This window comes from Puntigrus tetrazona, chromosome 9 (assembly GCF_018831695.1).
Source record: "Puntigrus tetrazona isolate hp1 chromosome 9, ASM1883169v1, whole genome shotgun sequence".
Taxonomy (NCBI): domain Eukaryota; kingdom Metazoa; phylum Chordata; class Actinopteri; order Cypriniformes; family Cyprinidae; genus Puntigrus; species Puntigrus tetrazona.
Window position 1 is genome coordinate 4,948,077 of NC_056707.1, and position 27,769 is coordinate 4,975,845.

Consider the following 27,769-nt stretch of genomic DNA (forward strand, 5'->3'; position numbering starts at 1 on the left):
ACAACACCACGTCACTGAACTGGCTCCACATAAACACAAAGAAAGAAAGAGCTCATCAGAAACCCGCCTAATACTTTAGTATTAGGCCTGTTCAGAAATACAAGCATTCTTTAAAGAATCCAGTTTCTGGTAACCATTGACTTCCACGGGATGGGAAATGATACCATGGAAGTCAGCGGTTCTTCTAAATATCTTCTTTCGCGCTCAACAGGTTTGGAACAACATGAAGGGGAGCAAATGAGGACAGAACTGTAATTGGATCCATCCTTTAAGAGCAATTAATAGTTTTCAGTCACGTGGCTGATAATATTGATGCCTCTCGAAACAATAAAACAAAGGTATGTGAACAAGTTTTGACAATTTCCAATCCATATTTCAATATTTCAATCATTGAACAGTTCGACAAAACATTGTAAAAACCAAAATAGCCGTAGTCTTCTTGTCTGTATGACATATACATCATCAATAAGGTGGTCGGCATTTTTAATATCTGCGTTTCACTACTTGCAATCCGCGTATAAATAAGTGGAGCAAGGCTTTGGTGTTATAATAGGAAAACTATCGGTGTGTATGTGCGTGCTGAAATCTCACCAGGAAGAACATGCGCTGTTGAAGGCCTTTCCCAGAGAGTTTGCTGAGACAGCCGAGCCTGATGAGCTGACGTCCAGACACGGCCAGACGCTCCACACCGACCACATCCTTCTGGAGCTCCAGGAGCTTCTGATAGTTCTCCATCTCCTCCAGACCAGGACGAAGAGCAGCCTCCAGCTCACTCACCTCGCCCAAAGCAGCTAGAACACACGTGCATCACTATTAAAACATCCGGGGCAGTGAGATTGGTTCAGTTTTGTTATTTGAAAGAAAACACTTTTAGTCAGCAAGGATTCATCGTGTATTTCCACATCGGATGAATTCTGCAAACTTTCTATTTACCTGCACGTGAAGAGTTCATTTGCGAAAACAGATACCATTTTTAACAATTCTTAGAAATCATTTTTTGTGCATTCTCAATCAAACTGCAGTTGGGTTATTATTATTAGTTTAAAATAACTTAACATTTTTGAATATTGTAAAAAGTTTTTGTTTTTGCATATATATATATATATATATATATATATATATATATATATATATATATATATATATATATATATATAGACTTCATATTTTTGAGAATGTATTATAATATATTAAGATTAAATAAAATTATTAGTTTAAAATAACATTTTGAATATTGTAAAAAGTTTTTGATTTTGCATATATATATATATATATATATATATATATATATATATATATATATATATATATACACAGACTTCATATTTTTGAGAATGTATTATAATATATTAAGATTAAATAAAATAATATATTTTTATGTATAAAATAATACAATTTTAGTTAGTTTATATAGGTCACATTTATAAACACATTTAGCACCTCTACAGTTCTTTAATAGCCCTAAAATACAACTTTTGGCCATTTTAAAATAGCCTTCACCTTCATGAAGCATTTTTTTTTCTTTTGAGGACATCCCAAAATCCAAGGAACATTTCTCAGTGGCACACACCTGAGCAGTCGCCGTAGTCGGAGTGTGTCGGCGGGTAGTGTTTGCAGAGCCTGCCCAGCATCTGTCTGTAGTGCAGCAGGCGGTGAGAGGACTCAGCAGAAAGACGTTCAGAGGAATGTAACACACCTTCTGCAGCTCAAACTCACGGCACGCGCTCTCCAGCCTGCGGGACGCGACGCACGCTCTCTCCAGCGCAAACACGCACTCTGAGATCGTCTGCAGCTGAGCTGAGAGAGCCTGGAGAATCACAAACACGCAGAACTGTCAAACACCACCGATCACACACACACACACACACACACACGCGCTGAATCACCTTCAGCTCCTGTGCGCTCTTCAGCAGCAGGTCTCCTACATGCTGCATTTCTTCTTTAACCTCCGTACTGCATCGGCCTTCCCTAAAACACGTGCATTCAAAATATTGTTTGGGGTTCCCCAGAAGAAAAGTCGTGAGGGTGAATTATTATTTTTGAAAGAAACAAAGAAATATCCTTTCAACTTATTCTACATTTTAATCCTTGGTTACTAGCGTGGTTTGACCAGCAGGTGGAGATCGTAGTAGACTCCGGACTATGGATGTTTTGCATAATAGCTTTATTCACTAAAGCAGTGTTTCTCAGATCTGGGCCTCTAAGGATAAGACTCATCCCTCATATTCATGACCCTTGACCCTAACTGAACACTAATGATGGTTGTCAATGCCTCTGCTGAATCTATCACTCTAACTCTGTGGAGACTATAGCCTGAAACCTGATCGCTGTGTGTGTGTGTGTGTGTGTGTGTGTGTGTGTTACTCACCACAGTGACAGTCTCTCCTCCAGCTCCTGGAGGAAGTGTGTGTGGTGGGAATGAAGCGGCTCGTACGTGGAACTCAACAGTGTCTTCAGGCGTCAGGAACACAATCCTCTTTGTCCAGCACCCCCTGAAACCACTAACACACACACGCTAAATATTTTATAACACGAAGCAGTGAAGTAAATAAATGCCGCGATTCGTCATATTTTTCTGAAGGATCGTGTGACACTGAAGACCGAATGCTGCATTAAAGCTACGGCATCACAGGAATAAACCACATTTTACATTAAAACTGCACATTTTATTACAAAACAATGTGTGTAGTCTAATTCTGCACACAATATTAACTTACACAGTTTTATGAATTGCTAAGATTAATTAAATGTACGCTAAATAAGCCTAATATGAGATTAGAGACCGTGGATTGAAGAAGTAAAAAGAGTTCCTGTTCTGATATACTGCTGCGTTAAACTGAGGTAAAATCCTACAAAAGCCACATTGCCCTCAGGTCTGTAAACATAACCCCATTTCTGTACTTTCTCACACACACACACACACACACACACATCTCTAAACCTGATCCACTGTGTGTTTTGTGGGCTGAAACAGGAACATGAGCTCAGTTACCCGCCCACTGAGGCTAAACAGGAATGTGTGTGTGTGTGTACCTGGTATTTATCACGTTATGGGGACCAAATGGCCTCACAAGGATAGTAAATTTTGACATTTTTAGGTGTTCTTGAGGAAACAAGCTTATTACACACACACACACACACACACACACACACACACACACACACACACATATATATATAGACAATATAGAAAGTCCCCATAAAACATGGAAACCCAACATGTGTGTGTGTGTGTCCATCGTTTACCACTGTGATCAGCTCCAGGTCCTTCAGGTATGTCCTCTCAGTACACAGCAGCTCTTTAGCTATGCAGTAAAGCGGTATCAGCGGGACAGTTCTGCACAAACACACAATATAATACAAGTCATCAGCGCAATATGACACTTCATAAAACTGACCTTTTTCCTTGCCAAACACGTAATTATCACACATCTCCCGAATGAGTCTAGAAAGACGGGTCAGGAAGACGCACAAGCCAGCGATCTCATACGTAGCACGCGCGCAGATTAAATATAACGCGATCTTCAACACTAACCACATGCAGATGAAGACTGCAGTGAAATGTCCATCCAGAAAGAGGAAAGGGCCTGAGCGAGCTTTGAGAGAACCGGTGGAAGCACACTGCATCTTTGCTTTGATTATATTTGTTAAAAAATGTAATTTTATTGCTCAAAACGTTGCTAAAACGTTGATTTTATAAAATGGTTGAAGCTAAAACAAGCAGATTTTTTTGAAGGCAGAGGGTCTGGTCTGTTGATATATTGCCTGTTCAGATATTCATGCAAAAAAAAATATCCTGAGGACCATAAAATATTACTGGAAATCAGCAAAACCGCTGATGGTGGCTGGGAATATATTATAAGTTAGTTTAACGTCTATATTTCATCTGAGTAATAGAGATGTTTTTTTTATGCACATACACATTAAAGCCACACTGACATTTATTTTAAATGTATTTTAAATGCGTTTACGCTCAGTCTTCAGTGCCTGATTCTCAACATGGGGCTGCTGTGCCACGGATCTCACCTTCCTCCTGTTGTCCTCCTCATCGTCCGGTGCGTATGGTGCCAGTGTCATTCAGCATGGGCGAGATGAGAGGAGACGGCGTCGCTCCTCTACAGTCATCAGCGTGACCGTTAACTAAAGCACACGTCACCTCTGAGAAGCGACAGACAGGCACAGATGAAGAGCATTAGCACAGATCTGATCAGAGGCAGGTTCTCTTTACATTCGATGGGTGCATTTAGACTTCTCTTTCACTTATTTTAGCATGCAAATATGCAGCAATAGTTTTTCTTTTGAGCGTTAATCATGGAAGTAGCGTGCTATTCTCGGAAGTACCACGTCAATACCATAGTGCACTGATCTCACACCACGATATGTGTCAAAGTTGCTGTACCACGGTATTGTACCATTGCACTTTTGGTATGGCTGTGACTTCTCGTGGTTCTTGTGTCTAAAGGGGTAAAGTAAAGAAACAAACCAACACACAAATACTTAACACTAAATATGCACGTTCATCGGTCACTTCCACAGAGGTCTACTCCTACAGGAGGTTTTCTCAGTACTTGCCCAAATCCACCGTGTGTTTCCTTTGAGCAGTGCAGTCATGATAAACAAAGCCAGACACACACACACACACACACACACACAGCTACACACTACCAGTGTAATAATATGTAAAAACTCTTATTTTATGTTTACTTGACATATTTTACATTCTGTACTTTTAAAAAGTGTACTTAAGTGGGTTAAGAAAGTTTAATAAAAAAAATTTATTAAAAATTAATAAAAGTGTAATAGCGAGGAAAGTGTCCAAACACGTAAATGGTAGCGTATTTACAGCACGAACTCCTCCATATGCACAACATATACAAGCAAAATAAACAAGTCACGCCATAAATACATACACACTACATGTATGTACAACTACGCCATAAATACATACATACACGGACACAGACAGTGAGACATGCGCTCTGCGGCCACAGACGGCAGGGAGGAGTGAAAGGGAAGGATCGGGAAAAACATGAGCATTATAAGCTTTAAAAAACAATTCCTGAGTCTTCAAAGGCCAACTGTAACTTTATTGACACTAGTGCACAAAATACATCGTTAAAAAGTCTATGTGGTTCATAAAGAGCAGCGGAACCAAAAGTCATCGAGGAGGAACAGGCAGGGAAAACATCAGAACAGAGATTGAGCTTGAACAGTGCTGAATGAGAGAGACAGAGGAAGAGAGGGGACGGCTGCGTTCAGAATAGAGACCGCCAGACTACTGTACTTGCTGTGCAGTCTGTGTAGTGTGGTTATACTGTGTGTGATAAAAGAACTAGAACTAAACAATTAATCGGCCGCTTGCTGTTAGGGTAAGTTTCAACGGTAGCTTATTGCTATTTGAAAAGTCTGTTGCATAGTTCATTCTTCAAACACTTATTTTCTTTTTTAAAAACACGCACGATGTATGTAGCGTGCGGCAAACTAGTATTCCATTCTGAACACAGCCAAGGTGTGAGAAAGATCATCAACATGTCATTCACACAAATGGACAGAAGGTGGCGTCTTTTTTATTTACAGGCCACCGAGCTGATTTCTAAACAACCCTGGTGTGCAATTTGATCATTGTGTGAACAAACGAAAGAAGATCGGTCATGTCACAGACATTCGTGAGGATATTCGAATTTCCCAGAATGCACTGCCTTCAATCGAAACAGAACAGAACAGCCGTATGAAGGGAGAGCATGCAGCCCAGCATTTAAAAACACTGTTAGTTACAGAGTCATTCGTTCCATTTTAAATGCCAGCAGAAAACATAACAAGCATTTATTCATCATAAATGACAAGCTCAAGCGGTTTCATAAAAAATAAAAAAACAGGGCAGGAAAGAAAAGGTACAAAACAATGGTGAATATCAGCCAATAGTGACAGCAGTGACATCAAAGCTGAGTGAGAAATCAGGCAGGGATTAGAAACACATGCTAGGTGGCATTATCACATGATTGTTTGTTTTGGGAAAATGCTACAACAGGTATCACGATTTTTATTAAATGATCAAAAACCCTAATGGAAATGCCCTTTCCAATCCCTGCTGAAGGATAACAGGTAAACCCATGTGCAAGGTAAGGTAGAGGTGCTCGGGGAGGCAGAGAGAGTGAAACACAGTGAGACGCATGACACACAAAGCTGTGACACTTTCTCTCTATAGACTGAACCATCATATAGCTTAAAGGGACAGTTCTGTCATTACCTACTCACCCTCGTGTCACTACAAACCCACAGAGACCAACGAACCATACACTTCTGTTGTTTTCGGAAAAAGCAGCGCAAACTGCGAACACCCTTTAGAATGTTTTCTTCAGCGGCCCATGCACGGAGGGACGAAAAAGTCATACTTGAAATGGCAAGAAGGTGAGCATACAATGACAGGATCTTCATTTCGTAAACCGAAATCTCTTACTGACAAAATACATTCATCACAATTCTGACACAATAGGACAAAAACCCTTATATTCAATATGCTTACATTCAAATCTAGCTTCACAAAAAAATCATGCAGGTTTTTAAGATACCGTTAAAAACGTCCAGTCTCTGAATCTGCTAATTTCTCATAGTAAACGGAGGCTCAGCCCGAAGGAGAAAAAAGCCATGCAATGACGACCATGATATGAAGATCGTTAGCCGAAGCTCAGGATGAGTGAGTCTTCAAAAATCACACTGTTCTTTAAATGAATCTATGGAGAAGCAGCTGTGAGCGCCAGCACAATTGTACGAATGGCAAACTGATGATTAAGAATATTAATGAAGATGAAGTTCTACACCAGAGGAAGCCAGCTCTGCTCCTGGAGAGCTACCATCCTGCACAGAATTTAGCTCCAACCCCAAACAAATATATATACGTAATCCCAGCCAAGGAATAATGCAATCGGTTGGATTTTCTATAAATAAATAAATAAATAAATAAATAAATACTGTGTTGTATAGAAACGGAACCGTGGATTTTGTGAACCGCTACACCCCTAATTTAAACGTATCCCACCTTTTCAAACCAGAGCACACAAAAAAGAGCTAACCATGTGTGAGGTTTCCAACGTAATGCTTGAAATCATGGTGCAAGATATATACATATATATAAATATAAAAACACTGTCATTCACCATGCAGTCATACAGTATGGTGAATGACATCAAATGGACCATTCCAAGATGGCTATGTGCTTGGAGCAGTCTAATGGGGCGTCTATATATGTCTATGTAGATAACACCCCTAACACCCTTATTCCTCAGCTGGGATCGTGCAGAGCCATTTGAAGCTTCATTGAAACCATAATTTGGATCTTGGCCATCACTGAAGTCCACTATATGGAGAAAAATCTTGGAAGTTTTCTTAAAAACCTTAATTTATTTTCGACTGAAAAAGAAACGCATGACTGTGGTGAGTAAACTACTAGGAAATGTTTATTCTGGAGGTGAACTAATTCTTTAAAACTAGAAGGCAGGTGTGTTGTAACTGAAGTCTGCAGGAGCTAGTCCTCCAGGAACAGGGCTCTACAATGTATTGAGAGCAGCTCAGCGCTAAGATTGCTACATATACTTTAAAGACAGGGCTGGGCAACTGTGGCCCTTGAGATACACTAGAACCAACCCTGATAAAACACACCTGAACAAGGCGATTAAGGTCTGCAGGATTACTAGACAGCTACAGGTAGGGTTGGAGATAATCTCTGCGGGACAGTGGACCTTGAGGGCCATAGTTACCCAACCTTGTTTTAAAAGTACCACATTTGGACTGTACAGTGGGATTAAAGTTCTATTTCCTACAGCTATTAAAAAGTCTAAAAGTTATGGTTTATGCAGATTGTTCCTCATAAAGGAGAGGCATGAAGGCCCCCGATAAAAGTGTTCTACTTCAGAATTTATATTACAGCCTCACCCTTAAAAACTAGAGTGAAACGATAAGTTGTTAAAATGCCATAGGAGCCCCAGATTCCACTCTAAGACTGAATCGAACCCTAACCCAACGGGTCAACAGAAAAGTTGCTCCAGTATCAACTAGTAGGAACATGTCCTACTTGGCAAAATCACATTCACATCTATCTGTTATGGCTCCTCCCATGCTTCCAACCCAGAGATCTTAAACTTACTCCAGGGAGTAACAACATCACTCTGAAGTATTCCAGATTATTGCAGCATCAGAACTGCGAGTAATTAGCATTCTGTGCAGAACTTGGCACCGCAAAAGTCCCCTCTCGCCCAACCGGAGAGCTGGATGAAATCACTTACTGCAAAACTAGTTTTGCCTTAAGAAAAGGAGAAACATCCACCTTGCTAAGGCCATCTCAGGTTATATGAAAAGAAAACTCAATGTGGCATCGCGAGAAGCACACCGCAGTGACGTTTTCACACTAGCGCTAGCAGCTAAACACTTGCATCCCTTCCTCATCACTAAGGTCCACACACCCTCCTTCATCGTCGATTTCATCTAGCTGCAAGCTTCCGAATGAGTACTTGTTTCTGGGGGCGAACTCTGAGCGGCTTGGTTTTCAAAGCCCAGCGATTGGCTGCAGGAGCCAGTAGACTCTGCCTCTTCTGAGTCGCTAGTGTCTGTTCCACTACTGGTGGAGCCATCAATCATCTGCACAGCCCCAAAGCGCCGGTGTGGCGAGCTTGGTTTGAGATTGGCCTTGCCAGGAGGCGCAAGCCCATTTGCCAGCATTCGGCGCTCCAACATGGCCATTCTCTCGGCACGGGAGAGAACGGGAGTGTGTGGCTGATTTGAGACACGCATGTTTCTTTCTAACTGGCTAACGGTGTTGTTAACGGACTTGTTTGCTGAACGGTTCATAATTGGGGAACAGCTACTAAACAGTCCCCCTCTTTCCTCACGTCCTGCTTTTGAACTAAGGCTCCGCCCGGTGTGTCCATTATACTGGGCGTAGCTTAGCGAGCTTGTCCTGTGAATTGAGGAGGGGGCGGGACTAGAAGTCAGGCTTCGGGTGCCTTTCTGATGGTTTAAGGAGCTTTTTGCGGCCAACTCTTCCAATAGTGTGCTATGAAGCGGCCCGCGTACCCTGCCTCCAAAAAACGGCGACTCGAAAATGTTAGCATTTTGATTTGGTGAGGAGGGGCTCGGGTAGCTGTGGGCGGGGCTCGTGGCTTGGCTTACAGGGGAAAGAGGCGGAGACTCTCTCTGCCTGAACTTGCCCAAGTATCTGTCCTGCTGGTGTGACCGGGGCAAACCAAAGCCAGTGCCATAAGCGCTGTCACTGTTGCCATCGCGCGTGTGCGAGTGTGACCTGCTGACCCGACCTCTGACTTCCTGTTCGCTAAACTCTGCATCGCTGCAGTCAATGTACGGGATGGATGAGCTGCTGCCTTTAGCTGCGCGGGACGCCAGACCTGCTCGATCGACGGGCTGCTGCTTAGCGGCCGGGCTTCTGCGGTCCTCCTGAATGGGGTACGTTTGGTCACTGCATCCATTGCGCTGAGTCGATGGGGAGGAGTTTCCACATGGTCTTATTACCGCAGAATCTTCTGAGCTTACTAAAAATGAGCCCTCCCAGCTCTGCTTGATAGCCTGAGGGAGGAAGAGAGAAGAATGAGAGTCTTTCATCAATACCTGCACATTACAGGCTCCAGAATATTCTGGGTTCTACATGAGTCATGGGCTATCAGTGAAAGTAAACGACTTGCCATGAATAGAAGCGCAATTATTAAGGAAACTTAGGGGCCAGCATCCCAAAGAGTAGAAGAAGAAATGTGATCCTGGACCATCAGTCATAATCTAAGTTTTGATATATTTACATTAGAAAATGAAAAAAAAATATTGATTTTCACTTAATATCCTAATGATTTTTAGCATAAAAGACAAATCTATAATTTTGACCCAATGTATCTTTGGCTAATGCTACAAATTTACCCGTGCGACTTATGACCGTTTTTTTGGTGCAGAGTAACAAACCTTTTCCTGAATGAAATGTATTTTTTGTTCTACAGTCACAATGTTTTATTTTTAAACTGTCCTTTTTTAGGGCTTAACTACTAATCTATAGGGTTGAATCTCCGGTAATGACACCACTTGGTTAATGGTTGAATTTGCTCTATGTGAACAGTAATTTGCAGACTCTCTGGTATTCTTGCCAGGACTGGATTATAAACTGGACCACTGGGATCCCTGCCCTGCAGTCTCCAAAGCTTGAGGATGCCAGGCCGTTCTGCCAAAGAACACTAGGTTCCTCTAGGGTCCAGTCCATTAATTCAGTCATTCATTTATTTTAATCATTTAACAAATTATACTAATTCAGATGCATTCAGTAGTTAGCTTTGCTGTTCTTTGTGTACTTTAAGTGGAGTTAGACCCTTCACTGTAATCTTTTGCATGGATCAAGCATGACCGTTTCTGAGTTTTATGTAAAGTACACTGACACTAGTGCATTTTAGAGAGCGGATTCTGAAGTAATTAATTCCTTACTTATCCAACCAAAAAAAGTAATTTGGCAAAAATACTGTGATATATTTAAGGTAAGAAATTTACAAAGTATCTTCGTGGAACATGAGCTTTACTTAATCATTCCTTATACATATCTCTTATATATTATTATAAACGGCTTGAAAGCATTCATATGTGAAGACACTAACTTGATTTGGCACAGAACGCAGAGGTGAAAGACTGCTGTTGTACTGCACTCGACTGTGTTTCCTGAAAGACAGAACAACAAGCACACAAAAAATGATTCACACAGTCTCTACACTCATGACATCTTAAAGGAATAGCATGCTGACTTTCCATTCATTAAAGTAACAAATCAGGCTCACCTATCAAAGGGCAGCTTTTAAACTCGTTTTCCTTCACATAATCTATCACCTGCTTCTGTGTCCGACCGCTGAAGAGAAGAGAGAGTAATTACACAACATGTTGACAAGAGCAAAAATAATGCACTACATTTAAAATGACAGTCAAATGCTTCAAAATAAGTGTATTTCTGTAAAACATTAGGATTATTAAAAGTTCTTTAAGTTCACTGAAGTTGTCTTTTATTTTATTAATATTACATGACAGTTAAAAATACTTTTAGATTTGAAATACACTACAAGTTCACATGCAATACAATTAATTTGACTTCTTTTCCCAAGGGTTCACACTTCACCTCGAGACAAGCTCACACATATTAATGTTACCAAAAGCATTTCACCAGTTTAGTACCTGAACCTGAAGGAAGAGCCCTGCTGAACAGCACCGGGTTTGAGTTTGGGTCTGGGCTCCTCAAAGAGCCTGAAGAAGGCGTGATACTCCACACAGATCTTCCAGAACATTTTACAGCAGTCCCGACTCGCCATCAGAAACTCCAGAGTATCCTGATTGACATTCTGCTGCAGTATGAGAGACGGAAAGAGACGCCACGTTACAAATCGACATGATAAATCAGAGCTTAATATAAAGATTCACTCATGAAACTCACACTAGGGTCTGCTCTCAGCTTGATAAGGAACCTCCTCCTCTTGAAACTCAGCTTATGGATTTTAGACCAGTTGAAGTTGTTGATTCTGTTGTGTCCCTGATTAAAAGACATCTCATGTCACGCTGTTGTTCATGTATGCCTGTGTGTGTGTGAGAGTGTGTGATTGCATGCACCTGAAACACGAGGGACGCCGCCGTGTGCTACAGCCAGGCTGAGTTTGGTTCCTTCTCTGTCTTTAGCCGGATGAAGTCGGATGCCGTATATCTCCAACCTGCAAGCCACCTCCAGCAACCGGTAATCTGACTCTGCTGGTGTCTGTCCACTTATACACACACACACAAACACAAGTTATGACACTGTCTGGTGTTTTGCTGCATGCTTTACTATACTAAAACAGCATATTCTGTGAAGGTATTTTTGAAACAAGGTCCTTAGTTGGTCCTGAGCTGGTTACAAGCTGGTCCTAAGCCGGAGCTGGTTATTTAGGACCAGCTTAAAACCATCTTAAACAGCTAAGAACCAGCTTAAACCATCTGCTTCAAAAACATACCTAACCAACATAACAAAATAATTTTTTTATGAGGGAAATGGGACAACTGTTATCATAAAAGTTTTTGTTTGGGAGACTCACATGTGTTTATGGTGGAACTCCATGATTTTGTCCATCAGGGCCATCTGGTCAGGGATGTAGTTGGTGTTTAGTAGATGCTGTCTACACTGAGTTTCCTCAAAATCCCCAATCTCAGCTAAACACACACACACAGGTTTAGTATGAGTAAATGACTTGACAGAGACAGAATACAGAGACAGAAAAGAAGACAGAGAAGGAACGGGTATATATGAATATAAATATCCATGGCTTTATGACCTTGGATTATGATATGCATTAGTTGCCCTTGTGTTTTACACTATATTGCTTTTTAAATGAATAGAGAACAAACTGTATTCAGTTTTTTAAGTAATAGATAACAATGTTCTTTAGATTCTTCTTTCATTTTCCCCGAGTACATCTTCTACGCCATTTTGGAAATTACTTACATATTTGATGCAAGCAGCGTTGTTTATATTGAGGAGGAAAGTGCTAACGTAATAAGCGGTGCTTATGCCTGGGTGAAAGCGTGAGAATGCATTGTGATATTCTCTAAAATGGCAGAAGATGTAACTCAGGGGAGAATAATGGTTGAGTAACTTATGATATTTTTGTTCTCTTTGTGCAAAGAAAGTCGCAAAATAGAAGCCATTGAAGAGCCACTGATGTCACGTGGACTGTTTTACAGATGTATCTCCGTTTCTCAGATTTTATAAAAATATTTTGTGCTCTGCAGATGATCAAATGTCTTATGGGTTTGGGGCAACATGAGGGTGAGCAATTAATGACAGAATTGTCATTTTGGGGTGAACCAACCAAATTTATTTGTAGCATACGTTACATGAAAGAGACGTATTTCAAATGCATTTTAGCATATTCATTTTTCACTAGGATAGTTAAGGCTGCTTTAAAAAGACAAGTCACGGTCAGCACAACTCACACTGGATGATATGAGAGACCAGAAGAGCAGCGCTGGCGTCGCTGCACGTGAGACGTCCGCTCGCCAGATCCTGCCTCACCTGCAGCGCAAACAAGTACCTGAGAGAAAACAGGCGTATAAGCACATGTGAGAGACACACACGAAAGCCTCGAATGAGAACGGCCTCACCTGGTCAGCTCCTCCAGCAGCAGCGAGTGATCAGGGGGGAAGAACTTCACAACAAACCGAAGGACGGTGTGCTTGGGCCCTGGCACACACACACACACACACACACACACACACACTTTACATAAGCCTAGCATGAATGTGTTAGACTCAGATCATTTAAAAAAATACACTATTTTCTCTTGTGAAATCAAAGAGAGATTCTAAACCTTCTCTCTTTTCTCTCTCTCACACACACACACACACACAGCAGTGAGGGCTCTTACGTGTGATCTGCTTTCTAATGGGCTTTAGTAAATCCAACCAAACCTGTGGAGTAGAGCACACAGCAGAGATGAGGCCGACTGACACACAGATCTTTAAACAGCCCTCAGCTTACATAAACAACAAAACTAAACTCACTGACATATTCACAACAGCTTTTCAGTTTTCTGTTGAGATCAATGAGCTCCGACAGCAGCTTGTTTAATTATGTGGGTCATACAAAACTTGGAAAACGGTCCTAAAATGTATTATGATTGTATTTATTGTAAAAAATAAATAAATAAATCCTACTTACCATCTTTCTGTGATGGCTCTGGAACTCCAGGCCAAAGTAATCCCCCTCAATGAGGTTCAGATGCAAGCAGACCATCTCGAACAGAACCCGGCCCGATGCTCGATGCTGTTGACAACAAAACTAACTAGTTAGAATGAACTATGCTCGATGTCAAAATATAAATATACAGCGATATAACAGACGGCCGGAAATTCACGTTTCCAGTGGCACAGGTGCTACAGTTTTTCACACAATTTGCATGCGGCTTTTTCCGAAATTATTCTTTTCCCAAAATTATCTGGTAGGGTTAGGTGTATCTGAGCAGGAGATGCTTTGCCGTAGTAACTAGTGAAAACATAAAATAGAGTTTAATTGATATGTTCGGTAGTGCAGGGTATACCCACTTCTTTATCATCTTTGCGTATCATTCAGTAGGTTGCGTATTAACCAAAATCATGACGGTCCACCTCACGAGCTAATCAAATTAGCATTTATTTAAAAATGTGATTGCAAACATTTCAAAAGGATTGTTGTGTTCCTGAATAGCGTGCGGACATATTCGCTGAATTAGAAATGGTAAAAGTGGGTGGGTCTGATATCATTGGTCTTCAAAAGTGGGTGGGTCCTGTCACACATACTACGGTTCCCACTCCCATGCGGACCGCAAGATGTAATGCAACACGAGAAATCAACACCAAATAACCCACAAAGCATCTTGCTGCTTGTCAAATATTTAGGACGGGAACACAGAACGGATAGAATTTATTGCCTGTTAGAGTAATCTTTCCTGCTCTGCAACAGCTCTGACCGACAACCCGAACAATACTCTGACATCATCGGTACGAAACGTAGCCCCGCCCCCAGAGCAAGTATCTGCAGCAATGACAGTGAGATCTGAAACATTCCATCCCCGTGAACATTCCATCCGGTTCCCATGGAAGGTTGCACAGTTGCCATGGTTATCATAACCAGGGGCCAGATTAGTAGCTCCTCATCTCACGGTGTGCAGACACATCATAAAGACGGAGACAGAAAGTGGTAAAAAAGAGACAGAGGTCGGGATTGATAAAAATAAAAAAAGTCGCAAGGCAAAGACCATCAGAAAGGAAAGCTGAACAGAATAGAAGAGGGTGGAAAACAAAGAGTTCTTAAAATAGCTGCCTGACGATTATTATTTTAGATTATACATTTTGGAATTTTAGATCATTCAATGTATATTAATTTAAATGTAAAATCAAATATATGTAACAAAATTAAAATTAGGTGTCACCTCTGCTTAGTATGTTAGTCAACACATTAAAACAAGTGTACTTCTGTAATACATGGCAACATATTGTTTAATGATTTGAAATGTTCTTTCAAGCTTTAATTTGGCATAAGTGCGCTTTTTAAAGATTTACTGAAGTATCATAAAAGTGTGTTCTTTGAAGCACACTTAAGTGGACTATAATTCATTCTCATACCTACAAATATACATATATTGTCTTATTAGGAGAAGGTTTTTTCTTAATAGGCAGCGTTTGATTGAACAAATATTGGGTCTGCTCCTGATTTTATCAGCTTTATCAGTCTGTTTTTCATATATATATATATATATATATATATATATATATATATATATATATATATATATTCAAATTTACAAAAAGCGAATTTACACAAGCACAAAGATGACATTAATGCAAGCCACAGATTAAAAGCCACAATATGCACTCCTTTTGTAGTCACAGCGTTATGTTCTTGGCCAAGAAAGATAAATGCACACATTCGTTTGTCTCTCTCTCTCTCTTTGTCTTCCACTCTGCAAACAGAACCGACCCATTATATCTAGTTAACATGAGCCAAGTCAATTACTGGGAGGTCACAAGACAACAGAAGCGGGTGAAAATGCCACAGGCATGTGTGTGTGTGTGTGAGTGTGTGAGTGTGTGTGTCTGTGTGTGTGTGTGTGTGTGTGTGTGAGTGTGTGAGTGTGTGTGTCTGTGTGTGTGTGTGTGTGTGTGTGTGTGTGTGTGTGTGTGTGTGTGTGTGTGTGTGTGTAGTCTATTCATTAACTCAGCCCTGCAGAAACAGTGTTCAGTCGGTGGAAAATCACCCTGAAACATTTGTTCAGCCCTCTCGGTTTGCAAGATCTGAGATATTTTCCAGAGAATGGCGTACAGACACAAAAACAGCAAGGGACTGATATAGTCCCTGCTCTGTTGTGTCAGACTGTCTTTGCCATGCTTGCATCCGCCTCAAAGATATGTCACTACGCATCACATCACACACACACACGAAAAACACAGCGCTAACGCACTGTTTAAACAACTGAGTGTTATACAGCTAAATAAATAAAAAGAAAATCTTAATAAACTAATAATTGCGCCCCTGATTGGAGCAAATGATGAAATGAACCTGTGAATGGATTAAAGTTGAGTCAGCATATTCATCTGGGTGAAACATTATGTTGCACATTATTAAAAAAGCATTATTTTCTTTCCTTATAATACCAAAAATGAATCCATTTGAATAATATCAGTCATGTGTTTTAAAGGATCCACTGCAAGCATAACCTCATCTGTACATGAGAGTCGAAAGATCATAAAGATTTTACACATAAAATACCACATTTTAAAACCACCATACTGTAATGATACATCGGAGGCGTGGGGATCCATTTTTGCGACAGAGCTTTAATCGTGGTCGGGCAGGCAGGGTCAGACAGGAACAAACGATAATACACGAGGAAATCCAAGAGACGTAAAGCGATAACAGGCAGAAGGTCAGAAGGCAGGCAGATATCAATCACAAGAGTAAACAGGACACAGGTCGGCAACAGGAAAACAAACACGGGAATAAACGCTCAGAATTGCAGTAAACACAAACAAGACCCGCGATGAGAGAACGTGAGAGAGTCCATTATAAGGGCTGGATAATGCGGAACACCTGGTGGCTGTAATCAGCCCAAGGTGCGGGATTGTGGGAAATGTAGTCTTAGTATTCCGGTGAGAGCTCCCTCCGGTGGTGGTCGGAGAGAGCCACAGAGGTGCTGTTCATGACAGAGCCCCCTGCGAGCGGCTCCGGAGCGAGGAGTGACTTGGCGCCGAGGTCTTCCACGGGGTCTGGGAGCAGGTTTGTCGGGATGATCATGGTGAAAGGTGGCAGTGAGAGTGGGGTCGAGAATGTCTCGAGCAGGTATCCAAGACCTCTCCTCGGGTCCATAGCCTTCCCAGTCGATAAGGTATTGAAGTTCTCTGCCTCGGCGTCGAGTCCAGGATTTCTCGAACCTGGTAGGCCTCCTCCTCGCCGTCGATGATCAAGGGAGGGGTCGTTGGTAGCAACCTCTTCCTGGTCCCTCTCCTCCCGGACCACCGGCGGGTTTGAGCAGTGAGACATGGAAAGTAGAGGCAATGCGGTAATTAGCAGGTAGGTCAAGACGATATGAAACTGGTGTAACTTGCTTGATGATTTTGAAGGGACCCACGTGCACCTTGGACTCAGTTTCTTGCAGGGTAATCGGAGGCGGAGATCTCGGGTTGATAGCCAAACCCAGTCACCAGGTGAGTACTCGGGTGCATCTCGGCGATGGACGATCAGCCTGAGCTTGGAACCTTCTGACAGCTCCTCTGAGATGGGCGTGGGCGGTATTCAGACTTCCTCACTTCTTTGTAGCCATGCGTTGACTGCGGGCAGTGCTGAGGGTTCTCGGACCAAGGAAACAAAGGCGGTTGATAGCCCAGAACGCATTGGAAGGAGTGAGTCCAGTGGATTGTTTCCTTAAAGAATTTTGTGCATACTCAGCCCAAACTAAATAACGACTCCAGTCCTGTTGGTTATTGTGGCAGTAGCTCCGGAGGAATTGTGACAGCTCTTGATTCTGCCGTTCGGCTTGGCCATTGGATTGAGGTGATAACCTGAAGTGAGACTTATGTTGATGTTTAGTTGTGAACAGAATGCTTGCCAGACTCGAGAGGTGAACTGTGGGCCGCGATCAGACACAATATCTTCGGGTAACCCGTAAAAGCGGAATACCTGTTGTAAGAGGACCTCGGCGGTTTCCCAGGCTGTGGGTAGTTTGGGCAATGGTATGAATCTGCATGACTTAGAGAACCGGTCTATGACTGTGAGCACCGTGGTGAAGGAGTTGGAGACTGGTAGGTCGGTTCACGAAGTCTATGGCTATGTGCGACCAAGGTCTTTCGGTATGGGTAGTGGTTGAAGGAGTCCTGCTGGGCGTTGATGGGAGGTCTTGGTGATATTGCATGTTTCACACTGTTGAACGAAGTGGATGGTGTCTGAACGAATGGTTGACCACCAGAAACGGTTGTTAACTAGCTGGAGAGTGGCTGTGATGCCTGGATGACCGGCGCTGGGGGTATCATGAACCCAGTGCAGAACTCTTTGTCGTAACGCTTGTGGTACGTAGGTTCGATTAGGGGGGCAGGCTGAAGGCACTGGTTCGGAGAGTTGAGCCTCTGTGATCTCGGTCATAATGTCCCACTGGACTGGAGCGATAATGCGGGCTGACGGTAGGATGGGTTCATGAGGGATTCTTGAGGATATTCTCGAACTGCCTGGATAAAGCATCCGCTTTGGTGTTTTTGACCCTGGGCGGTAAGTGACTTTAAAATCAAAGCGGAGAAGAATAAAGACCACCTGGCTTGTCTTGAGTTTAGACGCTTGGCGGATTGGATATATTCAAGATTTCTGTGATCGGTGAGTACGGTGAATGACAGTTTGGCTCCCTCTAGCCAGTGTCGCCACTCCTCGAGGGCTGATTTCATGGCGAGGAGCTCTCTGTCCCCACATCGTAATTGCGTTGGCAGGATTAAGCTTGCGGGAGAAGTAAGCACAAGGGAAAAGTTTTGCTGGCTGCCCGTGACGTTGAGACAGAATGGCGCCGATGCCACATTAGATGCATCTACCTCAACTATGAATTCCCGATTGGGGTCTGGGTGATGAAGTATGGGGCGGTCGTGAACCTTTCCTTGAGCTGATCAAAAGCCTGGATGCTGTCGGGTGACCACGATAGGCGATGAGAGGCGTGAGAGAGTCCATTATAAGGGCTGGATAATCACGGAACACCTGGTGGCTGTAATCAGCCCAAGGTGCACGGATTGTGGGAAATGTAGTCTTAGTATTCCGGTGAGAGCTCCCTCCGGTGGTGGTCGGAGAGAGCCACAGAGGTGCTGTTCATGACACATACCAAGTTTGCTTGTATTCATAAAAGTATTTATGAAACAAAAACTGTACTTGCAGATAATATAACATTAATGATATAAAATATGTAATTATGGATCCAACGTAATAAGAAATAAATAATAATAATACGAATGATAGCGTAAATTAAAAAGGGGGCACGAATTATCACGCTCGTCAAGCTGGCGTATTCATGATTGGTCAAGCATGATTTTTCTGCTAAAGCTTGTTGACAAAGCCAGTGACCAGCGATACCTCTCCATGCAGCAAGACTGGACCGAAGCGACCAAACACAATGTGCAAGAAATATCTGTCATGTATGGAATGCCGGTAAAGTCAGAAAGTCAAAACTAAAGAATGTGAGATAATTGCAGGACTTTCACATCAAATTACACGGTGCTAAGCAAACAGATAGTCAGAGCGGCTGTGGTCGAAAACAAGATACACCGCTTTCATCAAGAGACGGTCTGTTTCAGAGAATGACAGAAGAAAACAAAGAGAAAGGAACGGTAGGCATGAGCAAATCCACACAATAAATGCTGTATTATAACACTTTATGAAGAAGCAGGCCCCACACAGTTGGCATCATATTAAAATTCACCAAAACGGTTAACCATCTGTTGGAAATGACTAAACCTCTTGGTTAACTAACGGCATGAATTCACGGCTGAATTGCCTAATCGCCCCAAAATTGTAGAAGGAGGTATAAAAATGGACAGAAGAAGTGTGCTTATTAATTTTCATGACTGCTATCCGTTAATTGCTTCATTAAAAAACGCAGCTTTAACGGTTTATATTTTTTATACGAATTTGCAGACGCTTTCCTTTCACAAAACCGAGGCCCGAAGCCTGCATTCCCAACTTTCCCAAGCATCGTTAGAAAACAAAAAAGACAGTTTGCGTCAAAACTCCTGTTGTTAAGCTTTTCATAAAATGTAGTACTTAAAGAGCCATTAATCATGATGTCAACTGCAGCCTTTCAGCTAATTCACTCTTATGGTTATGCTTTTTACTGCGTTGTTGATCAGATGAATGCAGCCTTGATGAGACGCGTTCGTCGGTCCCAGACGTTTGACTGGCAATGTGTTTAGTTGGCTCAAGTCTGTTCAATATTACAGAAATTAATTTTTAAACACTGGAAAAGTGGCATCTGTTCCATGAAGCGCCCCTCATAATGTGTGTGAATGCAGAGCTCATCCTCCGTGAATGTCAGAACCAGATGTGAACATGAGGACAACAGTGGGAACGTTTTGCTCCCGCGCACACACACACACACACACACACACGCACACGCACACACACACACACACAGATGCTATCCTGGAGGTCACAGATAAACCTGATAAATGCCAAATGTATGCCTACATAATTTAGTATCTTCCTTCTATGGGCCAGATTTACTAAACCGTGCGAATCAGTGCGAATTACACATGTATTACACGTGTGCGCGTTGTCGGAAAACGGCATCGAGACGCATCAAAGGTACCAAGTAGAGCCAGCGGAAGAAATAAATAAAGACAAATGATACGCTCAGAAAATGTGTTCTTCCTGCTTTCCAAATGAATACATACATGTGGAAGAAACAAGCTCTCTGCAGTGCTTTCTCAAGCAGCAATAATCACAGCCATTGCAAAGTCGTGCTTTAATATTGGTAATTTGACGAGCACCAACGTTAGCTTGATTCATTTCAATACTCCTACAAATGCATATTTAATTAGGTCACGCGCAAAAATAACTGTGGCCACGCCTCTTCAGCGCTAATTAGTCTTTAGTGAAAACATGGCATTACTGTTTTAACAGTTTGCACCCTTAGTTAGTAATACTGGCCTCAAAAGTGCTTTTCTGACAGCATTTTGTTTTTCTCTCACCTACATGTGAGTGCACGAATAGAGTTGTGTTTGTCGGCAAGATGTCCCAGTTTCGCGTCTAAAATTTGTAGCTCCTCACCAGCCAGATAAAGGTCAGTAAGAAGAGACACCGGAAGTTTGTGTGAATGTGTGTCAGCGACCTGATTTATCTTTTTCAGTGCTGAGGTGAAGATGAAGTAGTACAATTCACAATAAATGAAGAAACAGTGCTGTGATTTACTCTGAAACCAGCTGCGCTTTTCTTTCATTTCGCCAGCGTGTCAAAACAGGCTTGATGGTTTACTGTTTGAAAGTGAAGACATTTAAAAAGACAAAACAAAAGGAATGATAAATAAATAATAAATAAATAATAAATGCTGAAAATAAAATAAATTATATATATATATAAATATATAAATATATATATAATTTATTTTTTTTTTAAATATATATATATATATATATATATATATATATATATATATATATATATATATATAAATAGATTTTCTTATTTTGTAGTCATATTAGTCATATCTTCATATTAGTCATAACTTCACTATTTATCACAATGTATTTTGCAAAAAAGAGAAAAAACTGCATGCAATAAGCGAAAGACAGAAAGGCCACATAATGATACCAATGATTATGACTCAGAGCACTGTTTATTCAGTTCATCATTGCATTAAGTGACGTATTGATTGAGTCAGTAAGAAGGAAGGAAGAGACCTTATCATCTTCACTCAGACACTCAGCTTGAGCTCTTACACAAACACACACATGATCAATAATCAACACACCCTTCAGTCAGGGCTGATCCTTCATGCTGGGACTCTCACTGACACAATAACTCAGCAAAAAACATGTCACGCACAAGACAGTATATGGCACCCATTACTATTAAACAGCCAAAACAAGGCGCTTTATGTCATATTTGACCTAAAAACGTTGACGTATAGCAGCAATGAATTGAACTGGGTCTGAGATCGCAGGTTCTACCGGATCGCATCAATGTCAAAAGCACACATGAAATATAGATACGGTAAAACCCACATCACATACACTACAGTGACTGTAAAAATGGTTGTTTTCTTTAATTCAGCAAGAATGCATTAAATTACATTCAATTCTGAAAAATGAATGGCATTGAAAAATGTTTCTTAAGGTGATATTATAACAAATGACATCATCCGGTTCAGGTGTGCATTGCAATATGATATATATATGTGTGTGTGTGTGTGTGTGTGTGTGTGAGTGCGTGCGTGCGTGCGTGTGTGTGTGTGTGTGTGCGTGCTGAACTCAGAGCAGCTGAACCCCAGCCAAAGCAAACCTTAGGACAATGCCTCGCAGCTCTCTGTGGTTTCACAGTTCTGCAATGCTGCAGGTTACGAGAAAAAAATAACATATAATTTTAGATTTGGATCGCACAGGCATGCTCTATATTTATTCACAGAACAGCTAAACACCTTCAAGAAACACTCTGGCATTCCTTCACAAACCTGTCTCACACCTTCAGCTAATAAAGCCAGCTCAACCAACTCTATTAATAATCGCAATCCTGTTCAGTAGAGACGCTACGAAATGTTTCTGTCATGAAAATGATAAGCACTCCTCCGAACAGATCAAATGGTCTCCGTGACAGACTGCACACAGCCTCTCCGATTCTTTCTTTTATTGACGTTCACTTAAACCCACGAAGAAATTGAGAACCAACTATTTTTTAAATATTTAATCATCAACCTCCCGCTTGCTCTACGGATGCAATTAAATATTGTCGAAGCCAACGCGTCCCGCAGAATGAAATAAACTGGCTGTTTGCGCCACTGAAGACACCGGTGAGCCATAATCTGCTGCTTCCTACTTCTGGTTTTTATGAAACGTGACATCCTTACAGAAATGCCCACCTGAAGAGCGAAACAAGACTTGACAGGCCTGTTTTACAGATGTTCCTCCCACAGATCAGACAAGTGACTCAAAACTATCAGTGTGGCCTTCTTATTTCAGACACCCCCTGATTGGACCAAAAATCTAAAATCCCCGACACATTCTATAAAAAATAGAGCAAAAATCAAGCAAAAATTCGGACTTGACGTTAGTTGCGAGTCAAAAGTCAGCCAAGAAGCTGAAACTCAGTATTTTTGAACCTACTGCCCCGCTTCAGAAGACATTCGATAGGTTCGTTTTTTCAGTTTTGGGTGAACTATTCCTTTAAGGAACGCCTTGTTCTGTTCAGAACTGTTCTAGGCAGCTGACCACGTAATGATCAGCGTCTTTGAGCTACGTTTAAAGTACACGGTCCCAAACAATCACCACCAAAACATTTGTGGCATCTTTGGTTTTTCTTGGGTATTGTTCTTTAAAATTGCCACTACTGAAACATATCTTCGCTTTGGTAGTGACAAAAACACATCATTTTTTTTCATTTTGTTTTATTCAGCATGTTTTAGTGATGTTTTAGTTCAAATTCTGTAATGTGACACGGTCGCTACCAAAACATTAGAGTCAATAACGAAAAATTTGCCGTCACTACCGAAACATCGGATGTTTTGCCAAAAATAAAGTATACCAAATGTTACACAATTTTTGGTTCGATATATATATATATATATATATATATATATATATATATATATATATATATATATATATATATATATATATATTTTAATTAACAATTTCTAGAAATGTGTATTTTAGGTATTATACTGAGTTGCATACATAACATTTAAAAACAACAACTTTTTTCAAGATGTTTCCAAATCTTCACTGCCGACCAGTCAGATTCAGCTTTAAGGCACATGTTCAGAGCTTGCTTTAGTAAGGGCCACCTACCGTCAGAGAGGGAATTTACATTTTTATTTAACCGATTTGCCAGTTTACGTTCCGAGAGAGGCTTCAAGTGCAATCAAAGAACGATGTGGTGCAATTTTGACCAAAATTAAACCAAAAGCACAGTATGAAACTGGGTCTGAAAAAGCCACCAAGAAGGGACCGCTTTTGGAAACACAACAGCAGAGATTTATAGAAAACGAACTCACCGATATTTCAAAAATCTCCTCGGAGTCATCCAGCAGCACGACTCTGACGGGCACCGGGCGTCCAGACGGCATGGCGGGCGGTTTGTGCCCGGGCTCCAGGGTGCTGATCCCCAGAGTCTCCGGAGCCCCTAACCTCTGTCCCGCCAGAGACGCTTGGCCCCGTTCCGCCATGGTCTTCCCGGCTCAGCCTGCACACAACACACACCAACGACACACTCCGATGAAGCCTTTTCGCTCTGATGCTTTTGTGCTCTCCTCAGACAATGAACCTATTGCACTGATCCAACTTCTCATATCTCTCCCTCTCTGTTCCCATCATTTTCAGTGTTTATCACACATGCCAGAGCACTGATGTCATCACTTAGACCAAGGGTCAAGAGAGAGAGACCGGAAAGAGAGAGAGAAACCAGAGGAATATATAACAACAAACACAGTGGATCAGATGTCCACCTAGGCTTCTCAATATGCAATAACATTAATCTAAGCAATCTTCAAAAGAAGCTTCCAAATAAATGCACTGCTCCGTGCTCACGTATGCCTTTATAAAAAAATAACTGCATTTTTGTTTTCCTGAGAGTATGGCAGTGCTATTTCTTTTGTTCATGAGGCCATAAATAAATGAAATATTTTTACTTTATTAATAAAGTCTAGTCACGCTGTATGCATTTACGCACGCGATATCATTAATATCTGTGCGGCTCATAACAGCAGATTTAAATGAAGCAAAGGCATTGTAAAAACAGACCTCTGATATAAACTGGGCTGTTTGGTTTAACGGACTACCATCAATAAAAAGAGAGGTTTTATTCATTTAGCTTAGGATGGGCAAAAATGAATAGACGAACATTTGCGCTTTATTAATATAGTCTAGTGGTGAACACATGAACACTATTATTATCAGTGCTGTTTGTAAAAGCAGATTTGAATAAATCAAAGTGCACTGTAAAAAAAAAATAGACCCCTGACATAAACTGGGCTGTTTAGTTTTATGGGCTGATATCAATAAAACACCTCGGAGGGAAGCAATAAAGCGCGGATCCGCTCTCGGGGGTTCATCCAGAGGGAGTGGGGGGTGAAAGAATAAAAACATATCCGCTGAAACACAGCCAGTGCTGTCCAGTAGTGTTTAAAAAATTCCATTCATTCAGTAATGCCCCAAAAGCCCTGGAAAAACCATCCGCGCTGCCGGCGACGCTACATCTTCAGACGCGGCTGTCTTTTGTTTGGCTGGGAAACCAAGCCGCCACATGCGTAACGCATCAGAACAGCCGAAACTCAGATTTTATATAAAGCCGCAACGTTTAATTAAGAACGCAGAGCGCGAACGCGGAGAAGTTCCTGGGCTTTGTGTCCGCGGGATATAAACCGGACCCCATCCCCTGAACCCATTCACCTTTGTTTACCTTGATAACCTCCGCGGTTCAATTCAGACCGCGGTCCTGAATGAATTAAACGAGGGGTATTTCGGCACGGCTCGTCCTCGAAGCGCGTTATTTTTATTCTTTCGGCGCGCGTCGGGGCTGCGCGTCGCCTCACCTCGCGGCGTTGAAATGAATGAAAACCGCCTACGTTTCCATCGCCTGTTTCCGAACAGCTAACACTGAACGCACGCGTTTCGCATTTAGGGCTGATTTTGTTTCAGGCCGAGTGGGGAGGTGAAACGGAAAATAGAAACGGAGCGTCCGTCGCGTCGTACGCGTGCGGTTTGACTGAACAAAGCGCAGAACAGGTCTATTGACGACTAACGTCAAGGTCCTCGTAGAGGAACGTCTTATTTCGATATGTCTTCCCCGCTTGCCTTCATCAAGTGAACGGTTCGTGATAAAGCCGTAGCAGGGCGCGTCGGTGTATAACGGGAATATAACGGCACGGAGCTTCAGCAATGTCACGGCAGTTCTCAGGCTCAAATCTGTGTCTAGATTTACCCCTTTAATCTCCTCCGAGCGCGGAGCACCGTGGTGAATGAGAAGAAGCGTCCAAACGCTTACCCCGGTTATAAATCCGCCGCGTGCAAGTGCGCGTTCGTCCGCGAGTGCGCCGGGCGCGACGGCGATGCTGCGGAGCCGCTTCAGACGCAGCCTGTCGCGGAGCAGACGAGCGTCCTCGCAGTCGCCATGTCTGCCGGCTGGAGAGACGGGATTACTCTGACTGAACACGGCACAGATCCAAGCAGCACCCGAGACCTCACAGCCGACGCGACGCGCGCTCACGTGCTGCCATCTGCAGAGCGACGCGCCGTAACGCAGTCCAGCTAGGAGCTACGGGCAGCCGGTACGGTCCGTTTCTGCCTAAGTGGGTATAAACTATATAATGTTGAAAGCCACTTAATTTGCATGTTTGTGTGACATTTACATATTATGTAAAATTTAAAAAAAAAGTTACAATTGTTGTTATTTAAAAAAAAACAACAACGAAATAATAAATAAATAAAAAATGATATTAGTTTTTTTTCTTTATTGGAACAGATTTGAGAAATGTAGCATCACATCACTAACGGATGCTCTGCAGTGAATGGGTGCCGTCAGGATGAGAGTCCATACACCACTCCGGTCCATCAGTTAACCTCTTGTGAAAGGAAAAGCTGTGTGGCTTTAAGACACAGATCCATCAAGACATGTATAACTTCAAAGCATCACTTCTAACTGAGTAGTAACTCTTCCAGTGAAAAGGTCCTCTCCCTGTCTCTTTGTATTCGTGTCTGTTCTGTGCAGATTTCCCCCCTGATTCAGACGAGACGACTGGAGGGAGCAGTATTGTGGGGTTTGGAGGGGTTTGAAAGTTAAGGCGTCTTAATGATGGATGTGTTTCGTCGGCACCCATTCGCACAGGAGGACACTTTGCTGAGTACAATATGCAATGCTGAGTTCCCCAAATCTGTTTCACAGAAGAAACAAACTCACTTGAAATACGGTGAACGCATTTTTAGCAAATGTTCATTTATTAACCGTTCCTTTAAACTCCTTGGTAACACTTTCTATGAAGTCCATATTTATAATACATTCACTAGGCTATTCTTAAGGACCTCTTACGGGTATTCATTATTTTTTACTGTACTTACAAGTTGTCTTTGATGGCTTCAAGTAAAGTAGCATAAGAAAAACAACAGGGTATGAGACTCATAATACATAACAATCATGAGAAATATAATTGATTTAACTTAAGTGGATACGTGTTCACTTTGTGCTACAAATCATCATACTCTTAAAACCTACAAATAAGTTACTGTCAAAATACATTAAAACAGTTCTTATGACTATTAACAAGATGATATAACATACGTTTTTTTATATAATGCATTATGCATTCATTATAATACCCTTATATAATATATCATAAATTCAGACTACATAGTGTTACCAACTGCTTTAGCTGAACTGATAATTTAAATAAAATCTAAAAGTTTAATAATTTAGCTCCACATGTCTTACTTTTCAATTCATATATATATATATATATATATATATATATATATATATATATATATATATATATATATATATATATACACACACACACACACACACACACACACACACATAGACATATACATATATATGTGTGTGTGTGTGTGTGTGTGTGTGTACAATCATCTAATCATCCCTATTGTTGTCTCTCAGCTCTTCATTCCTTTTTATAAAAAAAGAAACATATATATATATATATATATATATATATATATATATATATATATATATATATATATATATATATATATATATTGGGTCAGCTGCATATATGGATCTTAAAACATGTTTTGCTTTCGATGCATGTCCTTTTCCTCTTCCCGGGCCGTTTCCTTGTCAATGTCTAGTTACTCTCTGCTATTTCTTTGTCAACTAAGCCTTCTGAATGCCTAGATGTACAGACATACAGTAAAAAAAAAAGAAAAGTGGGATATCGTACAGACTGTATTTTTGCCTGTATCTCCAAAGGACCCTTAAACCCCATTAACAAATACTCACTGAAAGCTGCGGGCAGTCGTGTGTCTTCACGCCGCTCATAAAGCAGGTTTCTAA

At 41.5% G+C, this 27,769-nt stretch overlaps 1 protein-coding gene across 1 annotated transcript in view; it reads right to left on the reverse strand.

Annotated features, from left to right (window-relative positions):
* LOC122351456 (FERM, ARHGEF and pleckstrin domain-containing protein 1) overlaps positions 1-25,879 on the reverse strand; it is a 33,971-nt gene extending 8,092 nt beyond the window's left edge. The window contains 23 exon segments of the mRNA XM_043248536.1: positions 1-19; positions 592-791; positions 1,571-1,657; positions 1,660-1,807; positions 1,887-1,968; positions 2,369-2,459; positions 2,462-2,501; positions 3,247-3,337; positions 8,427-8,517; positions 8,520-9,573; positions 10,635-10,695; positions 10,812-10,827; positions 10,830-10,879; positions 11,200-11,363; positions 11,456-11,566; positions 11,645-11,777; positions 12,087-12,201; positions 12,985-13,082; positions 13,153-13,231; positions 13,416-13,458; positions 13,709-13,813; positions 23,754-23,941; positions 25,742-25,879. The exon segment at positions 1-19 is cut by the window's left edge and continues 71 nt beyond it. Of these exon segments, the coding sequence (XP_043104471.1) occupies positions 1-19; positions 592-791; positions 1,571-1,657; positions 1,660-1,807; positions 1,887-1,968; positions 2,369-2,459; positions 2,462-2,501; positions 3,247-3,337; positions 8,427-8,517; positions 8,520-9,573; positions 10,635-10,695; positions 10,812-10,827; positions 10,830-10,879; positions 11,200-11,363; positions 11,456-11,566; positions 11,645-11,777; positions 12,087-12,201; positions 12,985-13,082; positions 13,153-13,231; positions 13,416-13,458; positions 13,709-13,813; positions 23,754-23,924 (3,049 nt within the window). The 5' untranslated portion in view covers positions 23,925-23,941; positions 25,742-25,879.
* Positions 25,880-27,769: the final 1,890 nt, after the last annotated feature.